We start from the raw sequence: 14,129 nt of genomic DNA on the forward strand, positions 1-14,129 counted from the left end.
TCATAGAAAGGTACACGTCCAGCGTCGTTGGTTCGCACGGGCATGCCTGTTGGATCCAGTGGCGTGCACGACTGGATCGCCGTTGGAGTGCTGCCTATACGTGTGGACCCACCATCCCCGTTTAATGTAGAGACAAGTCTGGGAAGCACTTTTCTTTTGGACGAGAGCTTGCGCGACAAATTGTTCGCGAGTGTCCAAGACGCCACGGCGCTGACCCATTTGCAAGTGCTGGATGCAGAGGGAGCTGCGCGCGTTTCTGTGGATAGTGATTTTTTGTACTTGTGGGCATCAGGTATGCACTCGGGCCCCCTTTTTCTCCAGGTATGGGCCAAGCGTGCGGGATGCGAGAGCGGCGCGCACAATCCTGCGCATCGGGCGCTGTGGGATGCACTGCTCAAGCACATACACACCAGCCCTGAGCAATGGCACTGTGAGTGTATTTTGCATGATACAAAAAATGCCTTGTTTTGGAATCCGCCATTGACGGCATGGTCTTTGTCGGAGCTGTACCGAAACCTGCCGAGCCCACCGCACGCAACCGAAGAAATCGACATGATGCTCTCTGCGCTACCGCTAAAGTCTACCCTCTTACAGCACCAAAAAAAATCACTGGCCAAGATGCTGCAGCGTGAACGAGCACCGCATGTGTACTGTGACCCGTACTATCTGGAGCGTACGTCACCAAACGCAGCACAGTATGCGTTCGACGCACCGCAGTGCCGATTTTTAGCTATGCAGGATGTGCACACCTATCGCGACAGCAAAGGCGGGATTGTATGCGACGAAATGGGTTCTGGCAAGACGTTCCTTTGTCTTTGCCTGATTCTAGCGACCAGAACCGATTTGGCGCATCCAGAACAGGACCCCATGGCCAGTCAAGTCACGACAGAAATAGGGTTGGCGTTGCCCCAGTCTGCGTATCACGGACTGGATCCAGCTGCGGCACGCGGGCGCGACAGGATAGTTACCGCTGCATTCGGCGCGCCGAGTCCCGGCGAAAGAATCAGCCGTGTACGACCCAACGTAATCGACGCTGCAAAACTGCGCACAAGACCACCAAAATCCAAACACAGGCATTGCTCTATTAGCTTGGCCCGCATTGCGGCACATCGACTTCGTACAACCACAGTATGCGACGACACACTTGTAGCTGCGCTTCCTGTGCAGCTTAAAAGCCTGCTTGGGGCATCTTCTACCCCTTTTTTCAACGCATGGCCACCTGCGCCGGCACACCTGTCGCGTGTAAGTCAACATCGAACGCCGATACGCGTGTATCTTACAGGTGCGACGCTCCTCCTTGTGCCGCTCGCGCTGCTAAATCAATGGGTCGAACAGATGGATACACACGTCGAACCAAGCGCATGGCGTGTTTTGGTAGTGTCGGATATGCATACACCACTTCCCAATGCACATACGCTTGCACAACAGTATGATATTGTGCTTATGTCCAATACACGATTTGGCAAAGAAGCGACGACAGATGGCCAGGAGTTGCGAGCGAATTTGGACGAGTCGCCCGTGATGCAAGTGTGCTGGAAGCGTGTCATGGTTGACGAAGGCGAGGTGCTTGCCGGTGACTCTCTCATGGTCAGACTATGTACACAGCTGCGGGTAGAGCGTCGCTGGATCATTACAAATACGCCGATTGAGCTCCTCTCAGGCACCGGTGTGCACGACAAGCGTGGACTGCCTACTGTATGGTCCAGCGCGGAGCGCAAAAGTCTGGACAAGTTACGGCTCTTGCTGGTGCGCTTCTTGCGTTTGGAGCCATTTTACAGTGCGCGTGGAAAGGCGCGAGATTGGCATACATTGATTGCGTCTGGTATGGACAAAAAAGCGCATGAATGGATTGCCAAACGTCGATTGTACGATATGCTTGCTCGTGTTATGGTACGCAATCATCCACAAGACGTGGAGAAGGTGTGTCGCTTGCCTCCGCTGCATCGGCGTACAATTAAGCTTTCATTCTCGGACGTGGAACGGACAACGTACAGTGTAGTCGAGGCGCTACAAACGCTCCATGCACCACTCTCTCCCGGCGACTTGGCGCTCGCGTGTTTCCATTTGGCTGGTCCGGGCCTGGTGGACGAAGTGGAACGCGCAAGCAATGCAGCACATGCGCAGCAACCAAGCAGTCCCCAGTTTCGTGCATTGGAGCAGTTGAGCATGGCATTACATGACCGCGCATGGCGTGCCTCTATGCGCTGTCCCGATATTCTCTACAAAGTGCACAGTGAGGATGCTGTGCTTTCCCGTGCGTGGTCCACAGACAGCGCGTTCACTTCCGAGGAGCTGCTACGTCTTCAGCACGAATGCATGCCATTGTTAGACGGCAAGCACACTTGTGATGCGCTCCGCGAAACGCTGCTTACGCAGTCAGCTGCGCAGCCTCGGGCGAAACGAGCGCGATACGATACCCCAGTGCGTGTGCAAAGCCATGGCGCGCAAGTGCAGCTTCCTTTTGGGATGGACGACGTCGAAATATACCGTGCATCTTCGTCCAAGCTCAATGCAGTGCTTTCGGAGATCATGGAAGCTGTACAAAACGAAAAAGTGCTTGTGTTCTCTTCCTTGGATGCTGCCTTGCACGAACTCGATGCAGTTTTGGCGCTTGCGCACATTCCACACCGCTGCTATCTCGCAGGTACGCCGCAGAAACACCGAAACGCGTACGTGAGTGCATTCATGCAATCTCCCCACATTCGGTGCCTTTTGCTGAGCACGGCAGTAGATGTGCGTGGAATGGATTTGCACTGTGCCAGCAGAATTATCTTTTGCGAGCCGATTCGTCACATCGAGGAGTGGCTCATGGTGAAACGTGCGTGGCGCTTGGGGCAGACACACCCAGTCCTTGTCTCGACATACCTCATGCGGCGATCCATTGAAGAAAACGAGGAAGCAGATGCGGAGACACCTGCTCTTGTCTCGGCAGCGCCAAGGGCCGCCGAGTTTACATGGCGGACGAATTTATTTTGCGCGCCCACAAGCTCTTCTGTACAAGGATAGCTAGATCGCTATGGAATTTCAACCGAGGGGTGCCGCTGCCAGAGATGCGCTTGGAGCCAGCCAAGCGATTCCCTTGACAGATTGAGTGCTGCAGAAACAGGTGCAAAGGGAAGATTGTGCTCCGCTAGACAATCTTGTGCATGCATCGCCAAAGCGACATAAGAGAGGTACGAATGCAACACGTCGGGCTTTTCGCCAGGCACCTTGCTAATGCCACCCATCGGCGATTGTGCAGACAATATCCATGTTGCATCCGCATCAGCATCTACGTATTGGTGGCACCCCAGAATCATGGTGCTTGCGCCGCACCAAAACGAGTAACATGTATCCGGCTCCTTCTCGGGCCTTCCTTGAAAACCGCTGGAGGAGACCTGTCGCGAAAGCAGCCAGCACTGTAATCGACGCTTGTTCGGGAGATTTTCCAAGCGATTCGCTAAAGCGAGCGATGCAAGCACACAGTACGTCGAGCCGCCTTGGAGGTAAGTATTGGAACCAACGCACCGTGCGACTCTAATCCTGGTTGTTGCGCAAATGCGCTTTCGTAATGCTAGTGTGAGGGTGCAACATTGTACATACTTGGCACCGCAGCATGTAACTAATACCATGATTTATGTCGAGCATCGACCAGTCATCCATTATGTAGGCAATGGCGAATGCGCAGTACGAAAAGCGCACATCGCGCTCTTCGCTGGTAGGAGACGACCGGTGACTCCCGTCGTTTTGCTGTAGATCACGCACAAAATCGTGCAGACGTTTGCGGTCAAGGCGCGCAAAATTGTCGCGAAGTAGCACCAAGGTCAGCAGCGCCGTATATGTCATTGTGAGGTGTGCCTGGGTTCAGCATGTGTCTGCACCGTACCTCGGAAGCAGCGGGCGAGCCACGGAATCCCCCAAAAGCTGGGTATAAGCATCAACATGTACCTACGCATCTGCTGTATATATATCCAGTCGATATACGCTTCACGCTGCTCCGTGGAAAGCCCAGCATCCATCTTGTTGAGCAAATCGAGTGCGCCCAGACAAAAGTAGCCTAACGTCATGCTTCTGTTAGCATTCGTCGCCCACAAACCGTTGATCGTCTCCACTCGTGTACAGCTGCGGCATCATAGACAGATGCAGCTTCCAAAACTTGGTATGCCGCTCCACGGGCACCAATGCACCATACGACGTGTTGGTCATAACGCAAGATGCATGCTCCACAATGCACGTGATGAGAGCTGCGCGCTGCTACATGGGCTATGGTTATGGTAGTACAAGCTTCTTCCATTAATTTTCGAGGAAGAAGTATTGGCCGCTTGATTTCTGCTCCTTGTCCTTGACACTTGCGTACTTGTTTACGCGCGGGCGCAAATTGGTCGGGTCACGACGCATACTCACATCAAGTGTGGCCAAGAAGGTGTTCATACCCGTAAGCAAGGATTCAGGGCTCTTTGCATGCGCCTTTACGGAGGGTGTACCCTCGTATACAATGACACGGTCTGCCAAATAAGTGGCCATAATAATGTCGTGCTCAATGATCATCGCCGTCTTCTTCGAGTGAAGGATGAAACGCTTGATAACCTTGGACGCCTGGATACGCTGCTCCGAGTCCAAGTAGGCACTGGGCTCGTCGATGAGGTAAATGTCGGCAGGCTTTCCAAGAGCAAGCACCAATGCAACACGCTGCAGCTCACCACCTGAGAGCGTCTGCACGTCATTGTCAATAATGTTGTCGAGACTCATAGGTTTGACAACATCCGTTTGGAATTGCGGGTGCATGAACGAGGTCTTGACTTGCTTCAAGAGCAGCATGCGCACCGTGCCAGAGAACTTGGGCGAGATCGTCTGCGGCTTCAACGACACATTCAGCTGCGGCAGCTTGTCAGCACCTTGGTCTGGCGCGAGCTTGCCCGCAAGCATCTTTACGAACGTAGTCTTTCCTGTGCCGTTCTCGCCTAAAAACACGATAATTTCCGAGTCAGAGAAACTGCCCGCAGAAATGGACAGCTCAAATGCGCCCAGCTTTTTGGTCATATCGGGGTATTCGAACAGAGCAGTGCGTTCCACTTGTCTGTCGTCGGCAGTCTCGGCAATCTTGAAGGTAAGCGACTCCTCGCGGAAACGCATGTTTTCTGACGGGATAAACCCGTCCAAGAAAATGTTGATACCGTCGCGCACAGGTGACGGCACAGTGACGACACCATAAACACCCGGAACGCCGTAAAGACAGCAAATAAAGTCACTGAGATAGTCCAAAACAGACAGATCGTGCTCGACAGCAATGACGTAGGTATCTGAGTCGAGAAGATCACGAATCGCACGAGCCACGTTCAGACGTTGCTTCACGTCCAGGTAGGAGGAAGGCTCATCAAACATGTACATGTTTGCTTTCTGGATGCACGACATCGCAATAGCAAAACGCTGCAACTCACCACCAGAAAGGTTATGCACATCGCGGTCCATAACGGGCTCGAGGTCGCAAACACTCACGACACGATCCTTATTGTCGCGCTGCAATTTACTGTCAAGCAGCTGCTCTACTGTAGCCTTGTTTTTCAGTGCACGAGGAATGTTATCCACGTATTGTGGCTTGATAAGCGCTTTTATGTCGTCCTCGAGTACCTTGGCAAATAGGTTTTGCAGCTCAGAGCCACGGAAATACTTTAAGATTTCTGCCCAGTCCGGGGGGTTATCATAACGGCCAAGGTTCGGCTTCATCTTTCCAGACAAAATCTTCAACGCGGAACTCTTGCCAATACCGTTGGTGCCGACGAGACCAAGCACTTGGCCCGCACGAGGCGTCGGCAAACGATGCAACTTGAAACTGTTTGCACTGTACCGATGTGTCGTCTCATTTTCAAGATTGGTGGGCAGCTTGATAATATTAATCGCCTCAAACGGACACTTTTTAGTGCAAATGCCACAACCAATGCATAGCGTCTCGCTAATAAACGCAATTTTGCTTGCCGGTGCTACCTCGATACACAGACGGCCCATGCGCACAACAGGACAAGATCGTTTGCATTCTTGGCGGCATTTCTGGGGCTTGCATTTGTCGGCATTGACGATGGCAATGCGCTCCTCGCGCCCTTTGGCCTTCGGTGCCATGTTCCCAGAAAGCCAGCGACAAACAACTTTCTTTAGAAGAGCACGAAAAATCCTTTTATGCGCTGACAAAGGGGGGCCTGAGAATTGGCTATGTTCAAACATATCACGTGTATTTAGTCATTGCATACGCTGACGTACGCATTAGTACTGATTAATCATAAGTGCACCCCGTGACACTCGCGCGGTCAAAACTTAATCGGCGCTATGCGCATTCCATGTGTCTAGCAGACACTTTTGGGGCTTGTTCCTAGCTGTACGGTACTCACGGGCCAACAAGCGGAATTTCCATTTGCGCCCACCATAATCTAAGGATGTTATAATGTCGCTTGGTTTTCGTGGCCGCGTTGTTGCGCTGGACGTTCTCGTCGTCTCGTCTTCATCACCACTGCCAGCTCAGTGGATGATTATCGTGAAAACCACGCGATTTGATGACGGCCATGTCACGGCATGGTACCTTGAATTCGATGGTGTCGGTAGATGCTGGCCGGTGAGGGTGCGTCTTGATCCATCTTTTTATTCGAATGCAACTTCCCACACCATGCAGGCGCTGGGAATTGATCAATGGTGCTCCATGGTGCTTGGACCGGTGCCGATCTGTCTCGACGATCTCGAATCAATCTTTCGTCGGGCACCAATGCCTGATTCTGAATTGGGCGAGGACCAATGCTGTTGGTGCCTCGACATTTTGCTCAAACTGGAGAAGGTCCGTGCGGTCGTCCAGGGACAGGCACTTTTGTTGGAATCCAATTTATCATTTTTGCACGCCCAAGGAGCGGCTACCTGGGGAGAAAGGAACCAGCGAACACGAGTCGGGTAACAAAGTATTATTTTTTGCGCTCATAATGGCTGCGAGCCGGCAAGGATAAGTAATGCGCCATTCAAATGTAAAATGGAGAAAAAATACGCCACCACAAGTTGGGGAATGGGCTGGACCTGCCTTTTGCCCACACGGAAACTGTTGTCACATTTAATACTTTTAGGGTGTGGCGTACATAGAGTAGATATACATCATGCAACGATAAACAAAGTTGCCATGCGCTTTGTTGGGAATGTTACCAAGACAATGTGTCTGCCATTTTGGCAAGAGCGCCTCGCGAAGACAAGCTTGAATAAAAATACAGTATATACGGTACCAAATTGTGTAGCAAACCTAGAAAATGGTGCAGTCCTGGTCGTGCTGCTCGGATCGGCGTCCGCGGCGGAAGAATGCAAACTTTTTCTTTTTGTGCATTTCTGCTTCCTTCCTTTCTTCCACAGAACGGTCCGATTTGTTGCTCGCAGCTTTCTCCTCGACCTCGGTAGGAAACCATGCACAGAGATACTCAGTCATCTCCACGTCAAGATTCTCCTCGCCAGCTTCTTCCACTGCATACTTGGAACGGCACATTGGACAGTCGCGTGTCCCTTGCTTTTGCATTTTCACCATGCAACGGATACAAAACACATGGTCGCAACGGAGACGAACAGGTTGGTATGCAATAGACATGCACACAGGGCAGTCATATGCGCTGATAGAGGGAAGAATTGGCAAGAGAGCCTTGGTAAGGATCGACGCCAAAATGTTTGGGAGTGATGTTTGCGAAGGCGCGGCAAGTCGCATCGGAATAAACGATGAAAGTGCTTGAAAAATTTCAATGTGCTTGGCTGTGGATAAATCCAAGTCGGTCACCAAGAGACCCGTCTGCGGAGATTTGATGAGGGGCTTGGAGCCCGGCGCAAACAGAATCGTATCCAGCGTTTTCGAAATATCGAGTGCAGTCTTTTTTTCGTGTTTCTTCAGAATCTTGCGAATCATCTCGATATTCAGCCGTTGAAAGCGTTTCAAAGACACAAGCGCAACATTCAAGCGAAGGAAATGATCCAATGCGTTCACACTGCGTGGATCTGCTAGCGGAGAGTACCGGTTTAGCCCTTCCACCTCCCAAGTGTCTGTCGCTTTGCTATCCTGCTCCGTCAGTGCCGATTTGTGCGCCGCAAGAAAACGGCGCTTTACGAGCTCTTCAATATAGTTTCGTAGTCGCCTCCTTGACTCTACAACGCTCAACTCGCCCCGGTCGCGCTCGCGAGAACTCTCAAATATCTCGTGCTCGATCCAAAGCGTGAATATCTCGCGCCATGCATACATGTCCTTGGGCGTATTCAAAGGACTTGCCACATCTGAAATCGTCTTGCAAATCTCGTTCACATGCCGAATTAAGGATTGTTGCTGGGCGAGATGGAGCTGCAAAAGCTGACGCACTGCGTCCGATAATACCTTGAAAAATTTCTCGTCTGATGTGAGCGGGATAATGACGCGGCGCTCGTGAATGCCTTGCGATGTACTGTTCTTGTTGGCTTTCTGCACTTCTGCAGACACAATAGTCTGGATATGCTGTGCAGGTGCCCCCAAATCCAGCCTGCTCAGCCGGTTGCTTTTGCTCTCATTCGCGGTAGTGCCGGTTGCCGTGTCGGGCGAATTATCCCTACTCTCCTTGGGTGTTAACACTTGGGAGCTTTGCAGCGAATCTGGCGATGCAGACAGACTCAACGAGTCCGGAGACTCTATATGTACCACCAGTTCAGGCCTGAGGTCCAGGGAATCACCCAAAACATGGTATTCTGCCCATGCTCGACGGCCCGACGTGCTTTCAACCCATCTCGGTTCCAATGGCTCGTCAGTGTTCCCGTACGAGCCTTGGTGTACTCCTTCATCCGATGAAAACCATTGGGGTACGCGAACCCGCGCCCAATTCGACCCAAACCAATCGTGCTCTGGAGATCTAGCACTGGGCACACCTGAGGCGCCGATTTGCGAGCGAGAAAGTGTCTCGGCGACAGCGTCTGGATTCGCGTCTTCCGCAAGCATAATCGGCGGAAGTTCTGCATTTTCCGCATCAATTAGCCGGGTTCGCTCAAGCCCACTCGACGAGTGGCGGCGAGTACTCCGCTTTGCACTCTCTACCCCTTCCCTCTTGTACTTTTCTGGGTTAAGCACAAATGTATCCGGAGAGGTGTGTGGCGTGGGCAAAAAAAACGGTTCGCCGCCGGTACTATTTGACCGCGGCTTCCTTTTCCGACGTTGCTTCCTGCGGAAACGATTATCATCGGAAAGAGAAGATAGCCACTCTGATGCCGCTAATTCTGCACGAAGACTTGCGTCGTTTGCGAGGTCCCCCTGTACCTGTAGTAAATCCGCCGGCGTCGCGCGTCTGTTATTTTGTGCTTCATCCCAATTGGAAGGGCCAGCTTCAGACAGGTCCTGTGCTTGCGTGCTGCGCCCTTCGCCTTGTGGATTGAGGAGCCCTTCAACAACCCCAGGGCTTAACCCGATTGATTCGAGCTCGTCAACAACGCCATTGAGCAATTTTTTAAGGTTGTTGTATTGAATCGCCCCCTTTTTCCAGTCCTCTGGAAATGTAGGGTCCGCGAGCACTTCGCGATACGACTTCCCGAATTTCATGGCACACACAAAGAAGACGCCGAGGCTATTTCACGAAAATAGACCCCACGGTAAATCTTAAATAGACTCGCACGACCGATTGTCAAAAGAATGGTTAACCATGATAGGCAAATATTCGAGCACGTGTCATCTTCTGCATAACCACGTGGTTCTATCAGGGACAGAAAGAGATACAATGAGCTACGGCACTAGGCATCGACTTTTTGCGCTGCGGTTAGTTGGGTCGGGGACAAAACATACCTAGCGTAATCTTGTCACCAAGACTGAGCGCAATGCCTTGCGTCTTTGAACGAATACGGACGTGTCCCTGAATCGTGCCGTCGTCCAAACGCTCGATGCTGACATTCGCAAGTGCATCCTCGCCAAACAAGCTGGTTGCAGAGAGATTCGCACTAAGGAAGCCGCAGTCCCCGACGAGGCTTGCAGTGGGCGTTAGACAAGCCATGTTGGTAGATTTCATGATATGCTCAAGATACTCGCGCACGTCGCTAAAAGTCAGCACACTCGCCCAACGTACGAAATGTTTGTCTTGACGTTCACTTTGTTTTCCCACTCAAACCCTGTCCACATCGTACGGAATTCCGTCTCGGAACAGTAGGAGGGAGATATGTAGTCCATAATATCCACGTGGATATCGTTCAAGACAACGTAGCGGCTGTCACCGCCGCTATTTGTGCCCGTTCCTGCGGCGCTTTCATACACAATGTTGCCAAAGATTACACCAGTTTCCGTGGAAGAAACCTTGATGGTAGCCTTGATGCTCTGATAGCTAAATGGTGCAAGCGTGTACGACGAGGGACGCTCCACTAGTTTCAAGTCACCCAGCGTGGCCAGCTCAATGCTTAAATTCTGAAGCGTCTCTTCTGATTGATTCACCACGAGAATGTCGAGAAGGATATCAAATTGGTGAACCTCCACGTATGCCTCTGCATAGACAGGGTCGGAGAAGCCTGTGAGCTGCACAACGCGCTGCAATTTACTGATAAAGTCATCTTTTTGCGTGGCAGTCATACCAGTGGCCCGGCTCAGCTCTGCCTCGTAGTCAATCTCTTCGTCGGCGTTCGCAGCACCAAATTGGCGGAAGCTCAGCTGTGCTTGGGGCTCGGCTGCAATGTGTCGCTGACCTTGCTCCGCTTTTTCGTTTGCTTTCTTTAGCTCGTGCTGCAGAAGGCTCGCATATACCTCGCGCGTCTCCTTGAGGAACACATCCGCAGCGGCCAGCGCTTCGTCGCTGGAAGCGGAGCTGCCGCCAAGTATTTTAAGGCAGGACATCACGCGTTCTTCTGAATCCTCATCGATCTTGGTCGCAACAAACGTGGAGTGTCCCAGACGAATGATGGAAGACATGATCATCATTGATTCTGCACGCATTGCATTCTTTGCAACAATGTCGGACGAAAGTTCAGCAAAGCGCAGGACAAGCTTGACCAGCGTCGCGGCCAACACAGATGCGGTGTAAAAGTCGCCGAACAAGATCAGGCTGCGGAGCGGCGGCTTCGATTGATTTTTGAGCGCTGCGCGGTCCGTGTCCGTGGCAAACGCTGTCTCGGTCGCATAGGTACCATCGGAACGCACACGCGTGGTGGTATGGGACTTGGGCGCGCCACTGTCGTCGTTCGCGTTTTGTTCCGCCTGCTCAAGCGCGCGCTCTTCGGCGGAGAGCATCGGTACCTCGCCAAGAACGTTGCGAATTTGCTGCATAGCATCGTTCACAGATGCATTCGACGCTGCATAGTCGCCCACGATCCACAGTGCGCCGCGGTATACTTTGCCGCTGCGGAAGTTGGGGAAAAAACTGATCAGCTTTGCAAGGATCTCTTCACGCAGTGTTGGGAACTTCTCCACGACTTCGCGCACGAAAGCAATCACTTCGACAGCGCTGGGGTTGCTAAAATCGCCCAAAAAGTTCATCAACTCGTGCATCACACTGCCAGCAATTTCGGAGAATCGCACTGCGCAGGCGTGCAGTGTTTTGATCAGCAGCTGGCGGTACTCAATGCCCGAATCGTTGCCTGGAGCAGTGGTCTTGTCCAGCTCCTTCTTCAGGACAAGCACAGCCTCTTCGACACTGCGCACAGACAGCATCTCCAGCGCCATGGCAAGCACTTTGCGGCGTACGTCCATGTCGGGGCTCGAGAGCACACGCAAGAGGTCGATCACCAAGGGGTCGAGTACGTGCTCGTGGTGGCGGCTTAAAGCATCGAGCCGATCGAGGACAATAAGCTTTACATTATTGTCGCTTTCTTGTACCGTCAAGTCGATAAGTGCGCTCGCTACAGCCTTGACAGAAGGCACATTGTTGGCAAGCCCAGCTAGAGTAATGGCAGCCTCGTATTTGACCGCATGGCTGGTTGACTCGAGCAGCTCAGAAACAATGCGGATGTAGTCACCGAGAAGCGGATTGTCGTGCTTTGCATCTTTGCGGATCAGCTCGATGACCGCCATCTGCATCAGCTCATCAAAAGAGCTGACCTGACCCATCGCATTGTTCAGGTATGCGACGGCACGGGCCGGATCTATTTGGACAAGCGCAACAAAAGCGTTGCGCTTCGAAGTCGAGTCCGACTCGCTCGCAAGAAAATCTTCCAACAGCTCCGGTGCGTCGCTTAAGAGCTGCTCGTGTCGCTTGTAAATACTCAAGATGGCAAACACTGCATTCTTGCGCACGTAGCTGTGCCTGTGCTCCAGACACTGGCGGATCGTAGCAATCAGCGGTTCGAGAATTTCAGGTTCCTTAATCTTTTGAAGGAAACGCAGGGTGGAGCCGCGAATATACTCGTTCGGGTGCTGCAGGTCGTTGCGGATCGCGTTGCAGACAAGAATCATTTCTTGCTTCAGCTTTCCGTCCGCATCGAGTTTCGGGCACACTTCCCAGTAAAAATGCAGCATCTTTTTCAGCTGCTTGTTTTTGCTGGGAAGCACGTATTGAATGATGGACATCAACAGCGATGGGAACGGCTCGCCGTTCAGCGTCGAGACCGTAATTGCACGCAGAGTCTCGAGCTTGACTGCGTCATTGTTGCTCTGCAGGTTATTCCGCAGCTCCTGAGGAGACAGATCCAACCGGTAGCCTGCATCGGAGGCAACCAACGTGTATGCAGTGGGATCTGACGGCATTGCTACAGAAGCGACGCTTCTGGATGCGTGTTGAGGCACTGGAAAAGAGGCGCGGGCGAAGCCGCGTGCCACGTTACGTGTCGATACACCTACTAGGCCGCAGTGCATGCCACGTGAGAGCGCGGCAGCGCTCCTCCACAAAGTAGAGCATGCGCTGCAATGGCGTGCGTGGGGTGCGATGCTTGCGCGCACGGCTTGGACCGCTCGTAAGGGTACGGTACGCGTCGGCAAAGCCAAATACGGACGTAGTGTTTGAGCTCGCGACGTGTATGATGCAAAAGCGTGAATCTTTGCTTTGTGTATGTCCCGCAGTTGCTGACCGTAGCATACAGCGCCGACGCTTGCCGCATCGCAGACCATCAAAGACTTGGAATCCGTGCATAAAGCTTGGGATACATGGCATAAAATGACTCAAAATTATGCATCCACTATTCAGCTGTGCGAAACGGAGCAGGATGCAGAGTTGCGCGAGCTGGCGGAGCAGGAAGCAGCCGCGATCGAAGCGCATATCGCTCAAGCACGCACACAGATTCGTCAGCAGATGCTTGCTAGTGCGCCAGGCACAATCCAGGACCGTGGAGCAATTATTGAGCTTAAACAGGGCGTCGGCGGCCAAGAATCATGCCTGTTCCTAGGCGAGATGCTGCGCATGTACACCAAGTACTGCGAAAATCGTGCGATGCAAGCTGCAGACAGCGATGACCCCGACGAACTTGGAGCAGGCTGGTCAGTTGAGCTGCTTTCTTCCACGCCCGTAGATGTATCTGCTGCAGGCTCAGGCGATGCAATGCGCGAAGCGATCCTGCAAGTACACGGCGCAGGTGCGTTTGCAGCTCTTCAATTTGAAGCTGGCGTGCACCGAGTACAGCGTATTCCCGCGACACAAAATTTGGGCAAGCTGCAAACGAGCACGATTGCACTTCTAGTGATGCCTATGCAAGGCAATGCCGAACAAGCGGACGACTTAGTCGACCCAAAAGATGTGAGGCTAGATACGATGCGCGCTCGAGGCGCCGGTGGACAGCACGTCAACCGGACCGAGTCCGCGGTGCGTCTTACACACATTCCTACTGGCATCACTGTCTCAATGCAGGATTCGCGTAGCCAGCACCAGAATAAGTCCAAGGCGTGGGAAGTGCTGCGTGCACGCCTCCTGGACCGCAAGATACGTAAGGATCAGGAAGAGAATCGTGCGCTGCGCCGCTCGCAAGTTGCGAGTGCCGATCGCAGCGAGCGTGTGCGCACATACAATTTTCCCCAGGTATGTCAATTATCTACAGCTTACAAAGTAGGATCGCGTTACGGACCACCGTGTCGGTATCTCGCTCTCTGGGATTTCGTCGATCATGGACGGAGACGACGGCGGTGGTGCAGGACTCACGTACTTGATCCAGGAACTTCGGGAACGTGATGAGGACGAGCGCCTCGATGCTTTGCTTGCCATGCACAAAAATTCTGGATAGCGTTATAGGATATACCC

The 14,129-nt window shown here is 52.6% G+C and overlaps 5 protein-coding genes across 5 annotated transcripts; 2 read left to right on the forward strand and 3 right to left on the reverse strand.

Moving 5' to 3' along the window:
• Nucleotides 1–42: 42 nt before the first annotated feature.
• Nucleotides 43–3,006, forward strand: MVES1_000326 (uncharacterized protein; the record flags this gene model as incomplete). Its single annotated transcript, XM_056205187.1, has 2 exons — nt 43–1,009; nt 1,283–3,006. 2 exons carry the CDS (start codon nt 43–45, stop codon nt 3,004–3,006), a joined length of 2,691 nt encoding a protein of 896 aa, XP_056061162.1.
• Nucleotides 3,007–4,272: 1,266 nt separating this feature from the next.
• Nucleotides 4,273–6,093, reverse strand: RLI1 (Fe-S cluster-binding ribosome biosynthesis protein; the record flags this gene model as incomplete). The annotated part of the gene is made up of 1 exon (XM_056205188.1): nt 4,273–6,093. One exon carries the CDS (start codon nt 6,091–6,093, stop codon nt 4,273–4,275), a length of 1,821 nt encoding a protein of 606 aa, XP_056061163.1.
• A 1,150-nt stretch (nt 6,094–7,243) lies between these two features.
• Nucleotides 7,244–9,532, reverse strand: MVES1_000328 (RING-type E3 ubiquitin transferase; the record flags this gene model as incomplete). The annotated part of the gene is made up of 1 exon (XM_056205189.1): nt 7,244–9,532. One exon carries the CDS (start codon nt 9,530–9,532, stop codon nt 7,244–7,246), a length of 2,289 nt encoding a protein of 762 aa, XP_056061164.1.
• Nucleotides 9,533–9,720: 188 nt separating this feature from the next.
• Nucleotides 9,721–12,649, reverse strand: SEC26 (coatomer subunit beta; the record flags this gene model as incomplete). The annotated part of the gene is made up of 3 exons (XM_056205190.1): nt 9,721–9,740; nt 9,773–10,020; nt 10,050–12,649. The coding sequence occupies 3 exons, from the start codon at nt 12,647–12,649 to the stop codon at nt 9,721–9,723; spliced, it is 2,868 nt and encodes a 955-aa protein (XP_056061165.1).
• A 406-nt stretch (nt 12,650–13,055) lies between these two features.
• MRF1 (Peptide chain release factor 1, mitochondrial) lies at nt 13,056–14,112 on the forward strand (the record flags this gene model as incomplete). The annotated part of the gene is made up of 2 exons (XM_056205191.1): nt 13,056–13,910; nt 13,942–14,112. The coding sequence occupies 2 exons, from the start codon at nt 13,056–13,058 to the stop codon at nt 14,110–14,112; spliced, it is 1,026 nt and encodes a 341-aa protein (XP_056061166.1).
• Between the last annotated feature and the right edge of the window lie 17 nt (nt 14,113–14,129).

This window comes from Malassezia vespertilionis, chromosome 1, assembly GCF_029542925.1.
Source record: "Malassezia vespertilionis chromosome 1, complete sequence".
Taxonomy (NCBI): domain Eukaryota; kingdom Fungi; phylum Basidiomycota; class Malasseziomycetes; order Malasseziales; family Malasseziaceae; genus Malassezia; species Malassezia vespertilionis.